The sequence below is a fragment of the Perissodus microlepis genome, chromosome 22 (genome assembly GCF_051167445.1).
Source record: "Perissodus microlepis isolate ML-2025 ecotype Zambia chromosome 22, ASM5116744v1, whole genome shotgun sequence".
In the NCBI taxonomy this organism is placed as follows: domain Eukaryota; kingdom Metazoa; phylum Chordata; class Actinopteri; order Cichliformes; family Cichlidae; genus Perissodus; species Perissodus microlepis.
In genome coordinates this window covers 12,320,306-12,335,116 of record NC_140481.1, presented here as the reverse complement: position 1 = coordinate 12,335,116, position 14,811 = coordinate 12,320,306, and the positions used below count along the sequence as shown (strand labels likewise).

At 45.8% G+C, this 14,811-nt stretch overlaps 1 protein-coding gene and 2 pseudogenes across 14 annotated transcripts in view; 1 reads left to right on the top strand and 2 right to left on the bottom strand.

Annotated features, from left to right (window-relative positions):
* The window catches only part of adgrb2 (adhesion G protein-coupled receptor B2), a 261,448-nt gene that overhangs the window by 114,155 nt on the left and 132,482 nt on the right, over positions 1 to 14,811 (top strand). For 13 of the 14 annotated variants that reach the window (XM_084918725.1, XM_084918731.1, XM_084918723.1 and 10 more), the window contains one exon: positions 14,445 to 14,525. In XM_084918725.1, coding sequence (XP_084774851.1) covers positions 14,445 to 14,525 — 81 coding nt within the window. The remainder of the gene's footprint in view (positions 1 to 14,444; positions 14,526 to 14,811) is intronic. The other variant, XM_084918722.1, reaches the window with a different exon arrangement.
* Positions 6,318 to 7,065, bottom strand: LOC146362651 (uncharacterized; annotated as a pseudogene).
* LOC146362650 (uncharacterized) lies at positions 7,353 to 8,537 on the bottom strand (annotated as a pseudogene).

Below are 14,811 nucleotides of genomic sequence, written 5' to 3'. Positions count from 1 at the left end.
ACTATTTGTGCATTTCACTTCGTTAACACAGCTGTTTTACCATATTACAATAAGTCTCCCAGCCACACACACACACACACACACACACAAACATGCACATGCACACAGCCCTCCCAGCAGGCTTAAATCCCGGCTCAGTCTGACAAAGGAGCCTGTGGCTCTAACTGACTCTGGCCCAATCCCCTACCACTGCCTGCTGCTTTGTATGGCTCAAAACTGCTTTACTGCATGACGCTTATTTATCAGCTATATTTACTTCTGTTGTGCTGATGTGTGTGCGCGTGTGTCTCCGGGTGTGTACGTGCCACATCCTGGCCTGCATGGTCTTTGCTGTCATATCGCTCGTGTCTCCCTTCAGATGCAGCCAGAAGGTCTCTATGCTGGTGGGTGCCCACCAAGGGATGTGAATGGGATTTCAAGTTCTACATGCTACTTTATTAGCACTTTGAGGCTGAGATGAGATAACAGCCTTGGGCAAAGAGGCAGATGAGAATGGTCAAGAGCCACTTGTTTTCTCTTCTTCTTAGCAGTTGTGTTCCAACTAGGTGAGCAAGTCAAGTGATTATCCTCAAATGACCAGCAAAACATAGACTTCTGGGAAACTTTTCTGCTTCTGCACATCCAAAAATACATAACTGCATTTTACGTTTGATTGACATAGGTTTGGCAAAAAGAAACATGATAACAGATGTTTATTAAAATTTATTGAAATTGTATTAATTTATTAGCAGTTTGTTAGCGCACAGTCCAAAGCCAATGCCAAAAAAACTTCAGTGCTAGCTGTGCTGTTAGCTCTACTAAGCATGTATCATGCTTAGTTTTTCCACACATAAATTCATATATAATCCCTGCTCCCAAAAGAAATCAGAAAGCTCATCCAAATGTGAAAAAAATCTGAAATGACTAACAGCTTGCTTTAAAAGCAGGCCGGAACTGCAGGAGCTAATGACCTGTGATTATATGATCTATCTATTTGTTTCAAATTTTAACTACACGACTAACGATCTGTTCATTGCCGTGTTTTTGCTCCACAGACGACATTAATGCACAGCCACGCTACAAATAAAATATCACGTCTTAACCTGTGCTCCTAACCAATCAGAGGATTATCGACCCTACTAATGACTACAAGTGATACTGCTGGCTATACGTGGGAAACAGGTTCCCCTGACGATGAAGAGACAGCTAAAATTGTTTAGGGGAAATGTAAGGATAAAAGACGATAAGACTATTTCATGAAGTGTGCAATGACGTGTCCATTAAAGTGCAGTTCAGAACATTAAACAATATTGTGTGGTTTGTAAAGGTCAGTACTCAGGGGTTTATCTATATTGATTTCTCCTTTCTATTGCAGTGGACTCCGCACTGGTGTCCATCTAAATCCTCTTGTGTGCTGCAGACCTGACGTAGAGAGAGAGAGAGAGAGAGAGAGAGAGAGAAGAGGGAGCGAGATAGAGAGTGAGAGCAAGAGAGAGCGCAATAACAAGAAAGAGAAAAATAGTCCTCCCTGGTCTTCAGCAGTTGGGGAAAAAAGTCTTTTTTTGGACACAGTTCACCTGATTCTGTTTATAATCTTTCTGATTCCTTCACCTGCTCATTCCCTCCTTTTCTGCTTATACACTGTTAAGCAGTAAGTTCAATATCACCAATCAGCCATGAGAATGATATAGCGCTAATGGCTCAGTGGTCACGAGCGAGAGATGCCCCCGCTTAATGGTCAACCCCACCGGATCTGTCAATTCCGCGCTTCTCGTTTGTCGTCTATGTGTAGGCATCCATGTGTCATGATCCATGATCATGTGTGATATTTGTTTACAGCCTCTTGAACTCCACTTCACCCTTCTCTCCTCCCCTCTTCCCTATCTATCAGTGAGCCAGCAGATAGTTTGGTATTTGAACGGGGAGTTTTGTGTATGTAGCATAATTGGGAATTCAAACTTCAATCCGAGAGTTGACAGAGTGAAATCCGCTATTTGTGAACTGCTGCCACAAAATAGTCTTTGTAACCGGTAAAAAAAAAGAAAAAGAAAAGCATGCTGATCATATACTGTAAACATTGAGCATATCATTGCAGATTGGTAGGCGTGAGTGGCCCTTTTTATTGAGAATTGTTTTTCATGTTTTTGTGCTTAGGTTAGAGGACTCGTTTGCTTGCCTTTTCATTTTGGTTATGGAAGAGCAGGAGGGTCTTTGGAAGTTTTTGTTTATTGTTTTGGTCACCGCTCATCTCCGAAAAACTCGTGGGGGGCCAAAGCTCATCTCACATCGATCCTTTTAATATGCTTCTAAATTCTCATCTTGTTATAGAACCGAGAGAGAAAAAGGCCACAGACAGAGGGAGAGGGGCTGTAAGGCAAAAAGACAGACCGTGAACCCCTGGTGTGGGAGTTGGAAGATTTGAAAATTAGAGAAGAACATGGAGGATGAAAAAAAACATGATCATTTGAAATGTATGTGCAATGAAACAATGCCAGTTTGGCAGTTTGGATGTAAATCGGGCCTCGTGTTGATTTGTGTGTGTGTGAGTTTATGTGCAGATAAACTGCTGTTCAGTATCTTGGACCTGGTTGGCCCTTCCTTTGGTGTGGTGAAGAGTGGGAAGTCCCGAGTAATTTTGTGTGTAGGTTACCTCTTGACCAGGGACGTAGCACATGCTAATGCATTCTGGTTGCACGACGTTGCATTTTGCCAGTTCTTCATTTACATGAAGCTGAAGTGTAGGCTGCTTAAAGGGAAATAGGGGTGTTGGGTCTACTACGCTACACCTCCGTTAACTCGTGAAAAACTCTAAAACTATCTGTTGTCAATGCAAAAGACAGGTACAGCAAAATCATAACTTATTTCTTGCATCAAATGTGTTAAGAGTTCTCATAATGTTGAAGGAAGGTTGGAGCAGCACATTGGTGTGGTGGTTATCAATGTTGCCTTAAAGCAAGAAGGTCCTGGCATCAATTCCAGCCTGGGGGCCTTTCTATGTGGAGTTTGCATGTGGGGCTCTCAGGCTTCCTCCCACAGTCCAAAGAGATGCATGTGGTTCGCTTATTGGTGAGTCTAAGTGAGCGTGAATGGTTGTTTGTCTTGATCCGGAGGTGGGTGGCTGCAACAGATTGGTGATTTCTTCAGGTGTACTCTGCCTTTTGGCCCATGACAGCTGGGACAGCCACCCACCTCCGGATAAGAATTGGATAAGCAGAAGAAGATGGATGAAGAAAGTTTGTAAGCAAGTCGCTATATTCATTTAGTTTCGAAGTCCGGGAGAAGACAGACCGCAAGAGGCATGCACCCAATCATAAGAAGAAGGAGAGGGACAGCAACTGTCAACCATCTATCATCACTTTCTAATGGCTTGTCCATCATGTGTCCAGTGCTAGGAAGCACAGCAACACTTCAGCACCCCAGTGGAAGCGCACCATGACTGTCTTGTTCACTCACTGGTTCACAAACTCGGTGACTCCTTCAACTTTGCCATGTCTCATTAAAATTCCATAGTTCGTTGTTGCCATATTTATTTTCAGTCGCAGTTAGTCTCCACCATATCTGCTCACTGTTCTACACACAGTGTTGGGAAGATATTTTTAAAATGTATTCCATTACAGATTACAGAATACATGCCCCAAAATGTAGTTTGTAATGTATTCCGTGAAGTTACTCAATGTGAGTAACGTATTGTGAATACTTTGGATTACTTTATATATTGTCATGCTTTTTACAACTACATGAATGTACTATTGCTGTGTGATTTATTACTGTTAATGAAGGCTGCATTAACTTCGAGTTCTGAAAGCAATACCAACTAGATTTTCAAATCTTAATATAAAATGAGTAACAGCAGGGCTGACATTAGGTAAGGCTGCAGTGATCTCATATTTCTGTATCAGTAATGTGTTTTCTTTTTGTCTGCTTTCAGAACTGCACATGATTATTTGCAGCCAGCAGGTTGTAATGCAGTAATAGTAATAAATCACACAACAATAGTACATCAAAGATATTGAGGTGGCACATAAACCAGGTAGCTACCACAACTGAAACAAGGGAGTTGCAGTAGGCTAACATTAGTTTTTAAAAAAGAACTTACTTCCAGATGTTTCTTTAGGTTGAAGGTGGAGTCTTTTGACGCTGAGAGCAGCTTGTTTGCTGGCAAACAGAGTTTGCATTGCACGGTCAGATTTCACCTATCCCTTTCTTCTTTAAATGTGAAGTGGTGTCGAAATTTCCAAGTAAGAAATGGATTCCTGCCCGTGCACTGCTGGTTCTGTTGTGCTGGCTCCATGTCCATTGTGTAACTGATGCCACCAACATTAACAGGACGCTTACGTTAGAGCCTCTTATTGTGTGTTTCTTTGGGTTTCCGGCAATGTGTGGAATGACCAAAATCTGAAAGGGGATAGCCTAACATATGAAAAAGGAAAAGACCGCAGTGTAATCCATTTATTTCAATAAATGAACTGTATTCTAATTATCACCTATTCCAGCGTTAACTGTAACGGAATAAAGTTACTCATATTTTGTATTTTAAATACGTAACACTGGTACATATATTCCATTACTCCCCAACACTGTCTACACATTGTCACTTTTTATTCCACAAGCTCATCTTGCAACATCTTCATAACAGTGTCTTACGTGAGGGAACCAACTGTCACATTTTTTTTTTCATTGTCAAGCACTTTGTGATTTTTATCTATAAAAAGTGCTATATAAATAAATTTTACTTCCCTACTTATGTCGCAGCAAAAACAATTTCTTCACCTGCTTCCGAGGTGCATGGAGAGGATGAAAGAATTCACAAAGTAGGAACTCCAGCAACACTTGAGGGAAGATGAACAACTTTAATAATTGACCAACGCGTTTCGGCTTGTGGCCTTCATCATAGTAAAACATTGTAAAAAATTGCTTAAATACAAGACAGGAAACAGAAAAAAATTCAAATTAACCAGTCAAAACTTCATAGATAGGTCAGCTGACATATAATAGGTAGATATTGGTTAACGTAAGCGTAATTACTTGGGCGTGACTTAGCCAACGCCGAAACACGTTGGTCAATTATTAAAGTTGTTCATCTTCCCTCAAGTGTTGCTGGAGTTCCTACTTTGTGAATTCCCTACTTATGTCCAAAGAGACAAGTGGACAAACTAAAGGAACACAAATCTGTGCATTGAGAGAAGCAAACTTGAGTGTACAGTCTCTGTAAAGAACTATACACTCAAGTAAGGTGATAAAGATTTTGAGACCTTACTCTTCTGTCCTGCTTCACTGACCTCGAGCACTTACTGGGCTTAATTTGCTCTGGACTAGGATTGGGCTCAAACTAACTCTACATACTTTCTGAAATACTTAAAGTTCAATTAAAAACAATCAAGACTGTCCAGTTAAAGTGGTATGCATCGAGGCAGATGATTTGATTGTTTCCTGGTATAGAATATCATAGATCATTCAGTTTCACTCAGATTTTCTATCCTAAATGTGGGATGAGAACATATAGGGATGAGTGGCCTTAACAAACACACCTTCTTAACACACTTTGTTTAACTTGGCCAATTAATGTTGCAGAGTCTTTACTAGTGATGCGCGAATCATGAACGAATCGTTCAATACTCGAGAATCACTTTACTGACTCATGAATCATGATTCACAAGCCCAACTGACTCACTGACTCATCCCTGTTGCTGTTAGCAGCAATGTATCTAGCTTATAATTAAAATTGTGGAGAAAAACACAACATCCAGCATCTTAACAAAAAAAATTCTGCTCTGAACTGGAAGAAAAAACCCTGAGTAGAAGCTCACATCAAGAAAATAGCTCCTCGGTTCACAGTAGCATCGCTCTGCTAACATGCTAACAGCACATTTGAGCTAATCACCCCCTCCCTTCCTGTGCTGAATCGTAAGCGTAAGCAAATCACTCAGGACTCACTAACTTAAGGTTATGTATATAACCCCGGTTCTCTGAGTAGCATGAGTGAGTGTCTCACTATGGGAACGCCTCCTGCGTGACCTCATCAGAAGCTCAAATACCATTACGCCAGCCCTTACAGGCTGGCTAGGTGACGCCCATGTCAGGAGGGGCCAGTGCCTCCCTATATAATAGGCTGACATAGCATCAGATGTCATTCAAAACAAGCCCACCTCTTCCTCGCTTCCATAGCAAGGAGGGCGGTCTGGTGAGACACTCACTCATGCTACTCAGAGAACCGGGGTTATATACATAACCTTAAGTTCTCTTTCATAGCATTCGTTTCGTGTCTCACTATGGGAGAAATACTGACTCCCGGATTGCCAGACATGCCTGTCAAGAAGACAACTGTCCCCAACAGCACTTCACAGGGGAGAGGCCCCCACCCGGGAAGAACCTGCACTGAGGACTGAATGCGCTAGGTTAGGTGCTGTCACATCTAACCTGTAAAACCTAGCAAATGTATGAGGTGAGGTCCAGCATGCAGCTGCACACACCTCCTGAATAGAAACTCCCCTAAAGAGAGCCCATGAGGTTGCCAGACCTCTAGTGGAATGCGCACGTAAGCCAGCAGGGGGCTGAAGGCCCCTGCTAGTATAGGCCAGGGCAATTGCTCCTACAATCCAATGGGAGAGGCGCTGTTTAGACACAGGCTTTCCCATATGTGGTTTAGCCCAGGACACGAACAGCTGGTCACTTTGTCTGACACTCTGGGTTCGGTCCATGTAAATGCGCAGAGCACGGACTGGACACAAGGTATGCAGCTGCTGTTGCTCCTCTGAGGAGAAAGGCGGTGGGCAAAAGGCCGGCAGTTCTATAGGGGAACATGTGGCGACGACCTTCGGGACAAAGGCAGGGTTGAGCCGCATACTGACCCTCGTATTATCCGAGGAGAACCGAATGCATGACTGATGCACTGAGAGCGTGGATCTCTCCCACACGTTTAGCAGAAGCTAAAGCAATTAATAGAGCCGTCTTCAAGGACAGAAATTTTAACTCAACCTGTTCCAGGGGTTCAAATGGGCAACAGGAGAGTGCAGCCAACACTGTGGGAAGGTCCCACGATGGAGCCAACGGCCTAGACGTAGGCAATTTAAGCCGTGCACCCTTCATGAAACGGAATATTAAGGGATGCTGGCCAACAGTCTTTCTCTCAAAACCAATATGGCAGGCTGAAATTGCTGCCAAATACACCTTGATGGTGGAGAAGGCTTTACCCCTATCAATCAGGGCCTGAAGAAATGACAGAATCACAGCCACAGAGCACTGAAAAGGGATGGCCTGTGATTCTACGCACCAGCTTTCAAACACACACCACTTGTGCTCATATAGCGTCCTAGTAGACAATGCTCTAGAACACTGAATAGTGTCGATAACACTATGAGGGAGCCCCACTGTGTTCAGGTTAAACCACTCACGGGCCAAGCCCATAGAGCTAGCCTCTCTGGGTGGGGGTGGAATATTTCCCCCTATGCCTGAGACAGGAGGTCTCTGCGTAGTGGTAATGGCCAAGGTGGGCCGCACAGCTGCTGAAAAATCTCCGCCAGCCAGTGCTTCCCTGGCCAGTGCGGGGCTATCAGGATCATATAGTGACTTCTCTCCCTCACTCTGGCCAGAGTTGGAGAAATGAGGGCCACTGGGGGAAAAGCATAGAGGAGGGTTCTCGGCCACTCGTGAGCTAGAGCATCCACCCCGAGTGGAGCTCTCTGATCGTGCAGCGAGTAAAACAGGGGACACTGAGCATTCTCCCTGGATGCATAAACGTCCACGGTCACCTGACCGAATCGCAGCCAGATCTGCTTCACCACCTCTGGGTGAAGCTTCCAGTCCCCATACAGTGGGTTGCCCCTGGAGAGAAGATCTGCTCCAAAGTTCAAGATCCCCGGCACGTGAGCTGCTCTCAGTGAGAGCAGGTGGACACTGCTCCAGACTATCAGTCTGTGCGCCAGTGTGTGTAACTTGGGGGACCCCAGACCCCCCTGTCTGTTGATGTAGGCCACAACGGTGGAATTGTCCGACCTCACTAAAACATGATGACCTCTCAGCCAAGGGAGAAAGTGTTTTAGCGACAGGTGAACCGCCAGCAGTTCCAGACAGTTTATGTGGGTGGAGCGCATGTGAGGGCCCCATTCCCCATTCACTGTTCTGCCCTCGTGGGTGACCCTCCAGCCTGAAAGAGAGGCATCTGTGGAAATCACCTTCCTGGCTGAAACTGCCCCCATGGCAACGCCCTGAGACAAGAAACCTGGCCTCTTCCACTCGTGGAGAGTGAGTGAACAGTCTGCAGAGACTCTCACCCGACAGTGGCCGTCTCGGTGAGGGTCCAGTCCCCGCGAGCCCACCCAGCGCTGAAAGCCTCTCATGTGCAGGCGTCCCAGTATTATCACCACTAGAGAAGAGGCCATCAGACAGAGCAGCCTCTGGCACTGTTTGAGGTTCACTGTGTTGCCTCTGCGAAACAGTGCTAGGGATGACCGTATGGCCGCTGTTCTCTCCGGGGACAGAAAAGCCCTCACCCGGAGGGAGTCTAGGCTGAGCCCTATGAAAGAAATGCATTGAGTTGGCGTCAATGTGCTCTTTTCCATGAGCGGGGCCACTGCTGCCTCGGTGCACGTCACAAACACCCTTGGGCTCAGTGAGAGACCAAAAGGCAGGACTACACACTCTTATGCTATCCCCTGGAAAGCAAATCTCAGATACTTTCGGCGTGGGGGATATAGGGGGATGTGGAAATAATCAGAATCAGAATCAGAATACTTTATTAATCCCTGGGGGAAATTATTTATAATAAGCATCCCTCAGGTCGATTGATGTGAACGAGTCGCCTGGTCGTACAAACCGTAGCAGCGAGGCGTGCGTCAACATCCTGAACTTGTATGTCCTTAAATGCCGGTTCAGGGCACGGAGATCCAGAATGGCTCTCATCCCCCTCCCCCCTTTCTTTGGCACAAGGAAATACCTTGAATAAAATCCGCTGTGCATTTCCTCGCGAGGGACAACTCTTATACTGTAGCTCCTTTGTCTCTCAAGGTGGAAATTTCCTCCAGGAGAAAACTGGCATACTCGCCCAGAGCATGAGAGTAAATGATTTCTTTGAAATGTGGTGGAGCGACATTGAATTGCAGCCTGTAGCCCTATTCCAATGTCCTCAGCACCCATGCTAACTGAGTGCAGGTGGCCCAGCTCTTCATGCGAAGAGACAGAGGGCTCACTGGCCACTCCACCGAAGATGGCGTTTTGGCGCCCCCTTGTGGTCGCAGCGCAAACCATACGCCATTTCGGCGTCCCGTCACCTCTGTCACAGGCGAGCGAGGTGACGGGCTCATCTGCGTCATCACAGCCGTGGAAACGCGAGTCTCCACGGGCTGCGTTATGGCAGACGTTGCTCTGTTTTTCAACATTTTTTTTTTTTTTTTTCATGTGTTTTGCAACACTCGACAGCGCCCTCGGCAAACTGCCTGGATGCGCGTGTCGGGGCTTTTTAATACAGAATGCACGAAATAAGTGCTAGTGAAACAATACTGTGAACTTTGGCTCTCTTTCCCTCTGGCGGGTCCGGTGACAGGAACGCCGGCCCGAGTTAAGCACTCTGTGTGTTGAACTCGCTCTGGAACGGAGCTGGGAGGAGGCAGGGCGGCCCATGAAGAGGGGAAACTGGGTTCGCTCCCGCCTAGAGGAGAGGCTGTCAGGCCGGCCGCTTCTTCCTCCTCACGATCGCGGCAGCGGGGGGAGGAGGAGGGGCCGCTTGAGGTCTGGCCTGGGGAGACTGCTTCCGAGTCCATGGATTCTTAGGGGTCCCGGCAGCCTCGGGGGCTGCCTGCATCTTAGGCACTTTGGGAATCCTGAAAGCGGGGACTGGGCGAGACGCTGCCTGTGCGAATGACTGGCGTGGTGCTGCTGGGGTGGCGTGCTGGGCCCTCCTCGGCAGGCAGAGTTTCAGAGCCTCATCATCTCTCTTTTTCTCCTCACATCTCTTCTGCATGGATGTAACAGCCGCACCGAAGAGACCTTGAGGGACGACAGGGGTGTCGAGGAGTTCCTCTTTCTCCTTGGTCGTCAGGTTGGTGAGCCCGAGCCAGCGTGCTCGCTCCTGAAGAACCATGAGGCCCATGGCTCTCCCAGTAGCCTGTATGGCTACCTTGTGGAGGTGGAGGACGTGGTCAGTTATAACGCAGATTTCTTCCCACACTGTGGTATCTGGTTTAGTTGTCATGTCCTCTTCTAGCTCAGCTTGGTAAGCCATTAGCATAGAGGAGGCGTTGTGGGCTCTTACTGACAGAGCCACTGCCTTGTAGCACTTATCTGTAAGGCTAGACTGGAAGCGGTCTGCTTTGGAGGGGAGAGACGGGGCCGATGAGGACAGAGACGTCTTCGGGTGAAGATGGCTCACTACCAACAGCTCTACTTGTGGCATCTGGCGGAGGCCGACAGACTCCATCCCCTCACAATCCAACAGGGAGCTCCCCACGATGGGGTGTTTCTCGCTGTAAGGTTTTGCTTTCCACGTCACCGCTATCTCATCGAGTAGCTCAGGGAAAACAGGCAACACATGCTTCCCCGTCTTTTTCGCCTTCGGCAATTTCTTACCGTCAAAACGAGACTTTACAATCTGTATTTGTATGGCGGGCCACGGGATGTTGAGCCTAGCGGCTGCGCGCTTGCACATGTCCTGCATGTTGAGATCCAGGGGAGACGGCGGTGTCGGTTTTTCAACCTCGCCGGTAGCCGAGGGCTTTGCAGCCCAGCTGATGCTAGCCAAGGAGGTGGAATCTTCCTCCTCACCGTCGTCAGACAGCAGGAGGTCCGAGTCAGCCGACTCATCTCCGTCCTTGTTGGCATCTCCTCCCCAGGTGACTCCAGCATCGGGGAAAAACACACGATCTCCGTGTGCTTCCAGCGACGGGAAAGCGGTCGCGATGAGCTGAGGGTCTGCCTCTGCCCAGCTCGGCCCTGGCGTTGCGGCCAAATCATCGGGCATCTCAATTTCTCCTTGCGCCGCAGCAGCCTCACACAGCAAAGGGTCGCCACCCGACAGGTTAGCCTGGCGAGCTAGCCTGCGGCGGAGTAGTTTGCGTGGGAAAGCTGCACAGTGGATACAGTCTTGTGCGGGTGTCAAGGCAGCCTGAGCGTGAGATAAACCCAGGCATGCCGCACACACGGGGTGTGTATCCCAGGCAGAAATCTTCTTGCCGCAAGTACAGAGTTTTGCAACTTCGTTGGCCGTCGTAGCCATGGTTAGCTAGAGGGTTGCGCACGTTAGCGAGACTGACACTGAGTGCGGAGAATATTGCTATTCCTCGCTAACGTGGGGGTGAAAAGTGTTGCTACTTTTCTACAGGTATTGCTACCTAATGTGTAAAAGCCGCTAGCGTCGAAGGGTATTGCTACCTGATGGTGAAGCTAGAGGTACCTTTATTAGCAAAGTGTTGCTACTTCGCTTTCGGAAAATATTGCTACTTCCCTGGGTGAAAGTATTGCTACTTGGCACCAGCACTAGCTACAGAACAGTATTGCTACTGCTTGTATGCTAGTGGACAACTGAAAAGCTGGGAACAAAGCGCCCGGCGACCGAGTTGTTCAGTCGAATCTGTGGACAGTTTAGCTTTAGCACCCAATAGCACAGTTGTCTACAGGCTTCTGTGAGAAGCGAGAAGAGGTTTTTGAATTACATCTGATGCTATGTCAGCCTATTATATAGGGAGGCACTGGCCCCTCCTGACATGGGCGTCACCTAGCCAGCCTGTAAGGGCTGGCGTAATGGTATTTGAGCTTCTGATGAGGTCACGCAGGAGGCGTTCCCATAGTGAGACACGAAACGAATGCTATGAAAGAGAACCCCCTCCGTCCTGTGCTGAATCATAGAGCGAACGAATCACTCAGGACTCACTAACCCCCTCCCTCCTGTGCTGAATCATAGAGCGAACGAATCACTCACGACTCGCTCACCCCCTCCCTCCTGTGCTGAATCATAGAGCGAACGAATCACTCACTCACTCACCCCCTCCCTCCTGGCTCACAGCTTCTTCTTCTTCTTGGTTGGCAACCAATGTTAAGGCGCATTACCGCCCCCTGGCTCACAGCTCAGTGGACATTTAGATGAGAAAATATATATTTGACACATTTAAGGAAAATACTAATAAAATAAAAATAAACAAAATAAATGTTTATTAAGCAATTTTGATAGGAAATTGCTTAATTTTAGAAATGTTTTTGCTCTTTTTTTCTCTATAAAATAGTTGTTTTCTTTTAGAATCATTCATCTTAGCAGTAGGATTTACATGAAAAGAGAAACAAATTAAGTTTGAGTGAAAATGTACATTTTTTGCACTCTCTGGTCAACTGACTCAGTGAATCAAATGACTCAAAAAACCCAATTCACTTTGGTGAGTGACTCATTAAAACTCGATTCAGTAAAAAGAATTAAATTTACCATCACTAGTCTTTACCTTACAACACCATGAGGTGACTTTTTTTTGTCATTTGTCACTATGTAAACAAAACTGAATTGAATTGGATGCAAATAATACGGAAACCACGGGTGCTTTCTTACCAACAACGGTGTCAGGTAGTGTAAACATTTTCTTCAACCCTTGCTGAATTTTTTGTCTCCCAGGCTGCAGTTTCAAGGAATCTAACAATGAGTCAAGCTTGAGCTTGAGAGTAAAACTAAAAGAGCAGTGAAAAAGCTACCTTTTGACACCATATTTCAGCTAATGAATGCTGCTTGTTTAGGAGGATGACTAATCTTAGTGTAGCGGCGATGATGAGTACAGTCAATAAAGCCCAGGACTGTGGCAAAGCAAGCCATAAATTTCTGGGAGCACGATACGCTCACTCAAGGTCTCACATTTTCCGTGTAAAATATGACTGTAAAACCTGCAGCTAAGTAAGTGGGCGTCTGTACCACGAGCTGACCCGAGAAAGATTGCGTAATGAAAACTCCTTCAAATCCCTGGGCATGCTGGCATGTGCATCTCTGTTCTGTGCTTGATTGTCTAATCTGATGCAATGCTGACGTGTGATTTGTTTTTAAAGAAATGATTCAATTAGATGAAAATGAAATCTGTTAATTGTCTTATTAAATACTTTCCCGGTGCACCATTTGCTCATTTTAGTTTCTTTTAAAAGCAAACAAACAGACCACACATGTGCACAGCAGTTATTTATTTTACCCACGGCTGTAACCTGCAACAGCGCAGACAGCACGTAAACAGGATTATTACTTTTTTTCCATTGGTTAAAAAAAAAGGTCTTTTGTTAAATGATCACATTGAGAAGAAAGAAGAAAACGAGCAAACGGGGAAAGAGTTTTTTTCCCCACCATAGAGTTGATTCTCTAAAAGGCCAAATTAAAGGGCTGGTATGGGCGTTTGTGCAATCATGGCAGAGCCTCAACACACTTCCCAGGCATTCACACTTGCATGTGTGAGTGTGTGCCGGATAGGGAGGATATGCAACGTCTCTGTTCTTCCTTGGGTCAACTGCTTGATGGAGGCTAACGCGAGGAAATTTCACTTTTGCTCTCTGTAATCGAATACGCAGACACACAATCACATTCCGTGCAGATAATGTACCTTAGATACGCCACGTGTGTCAGCTCCTTTTCCATAAATGCAGCTGCTGCAAAAAAGATCCCATTGGGTAAGAAGTATCCAGATGGAGAAAAAAAAAGATCTGTGAAAGAAAAGATTGTTTCCCCCCGCCGAGGGAGTTGATTAAGACTTGCATTGGTGAAATTAAGCCTACAAATCCATTTGAACCAGACAGAACGGCCTGTACGCATGCCTCCACGTTTCTACCAGCTGAGATGAAACTGACTTAGATATGTTGTGTGATTTCACTAACTCTGAGAGACCGACTTAATGCCATTTCCAGAAACGCTCACCGCTTATGTGAGATGTTCACATATTTGTTAGATCAAGTCCCTCTGGTGCATTTTATATGTGTGTGTGGAGTCTCATCTCCAAGCCAGAACTTTTATTTACTTGGTTTGCTGCGCTGAACCATTAGCATTGTCAGCATGCGTTCAGAAGAAGATATACTTTTTTTTTATTTCATGTTTTCCCCTCCTAATGTTCCCCTCTAATGAGCCAGTCCAAATTTGCTTCCTCCTGATTTTCTGAGATTATACACTAGATTTGACAGTCTGTTATCTGTTACCGCGCTGCGTGTGCTAAAACGTCTCGTCATGTTCTTTAAATTTCCTGCTACAAGGACTAAGCCAAGGAAATGTAGGCGTTTGTACTTTTATTTTGCCAGAGTCGTGTTTTGGATGTACTTGAGCTTTCCTGTTTTTTTTTTTACTTTTCCTGAACATAAAAGTGAAATGTGGATGGTGATGAGCGCTTATTTACGACAGCTTTTAAATTCAGGTTTGATTTGCCCATGCAACCCATGGAGCCCTCATATATTTTGAGCTGTACCATGTAATCAAAAGGAAGTTAAGTAAGATTAAAATGAAAAAAAAAAAAAATGTCTGTTATTTTTTTCAGACCCGTATGATGACGATCTGAAGGTGAAGACCCAAAGACCACGATCAGCTGACCAGCCAGGTGTGTTTCAGGCACAAACAGGTGAGTATTATGAGTGTTCAATGGTGCCCAGAGCCTGGAACGAAAGAAGACAACCTGACCTTTACAGGCTGTATGTCCCACTGAAAATCCTCAGTTTTCTATAAAACAGTTTTATAAATAATTATGTAAGGTGTACCTTTTCCTTTTCGGTGAGCAAACCTAGGGCAGCTGCCACCTTTAATCATTCACTTGTGTGAGTTTGTGAAAGTGTGAAATTTTTGAGTCGGCGTGTGAAACTTGGAAAAAATGGAAAAGACAGGGAAAAAAATGAGTAAATTATTCAAAG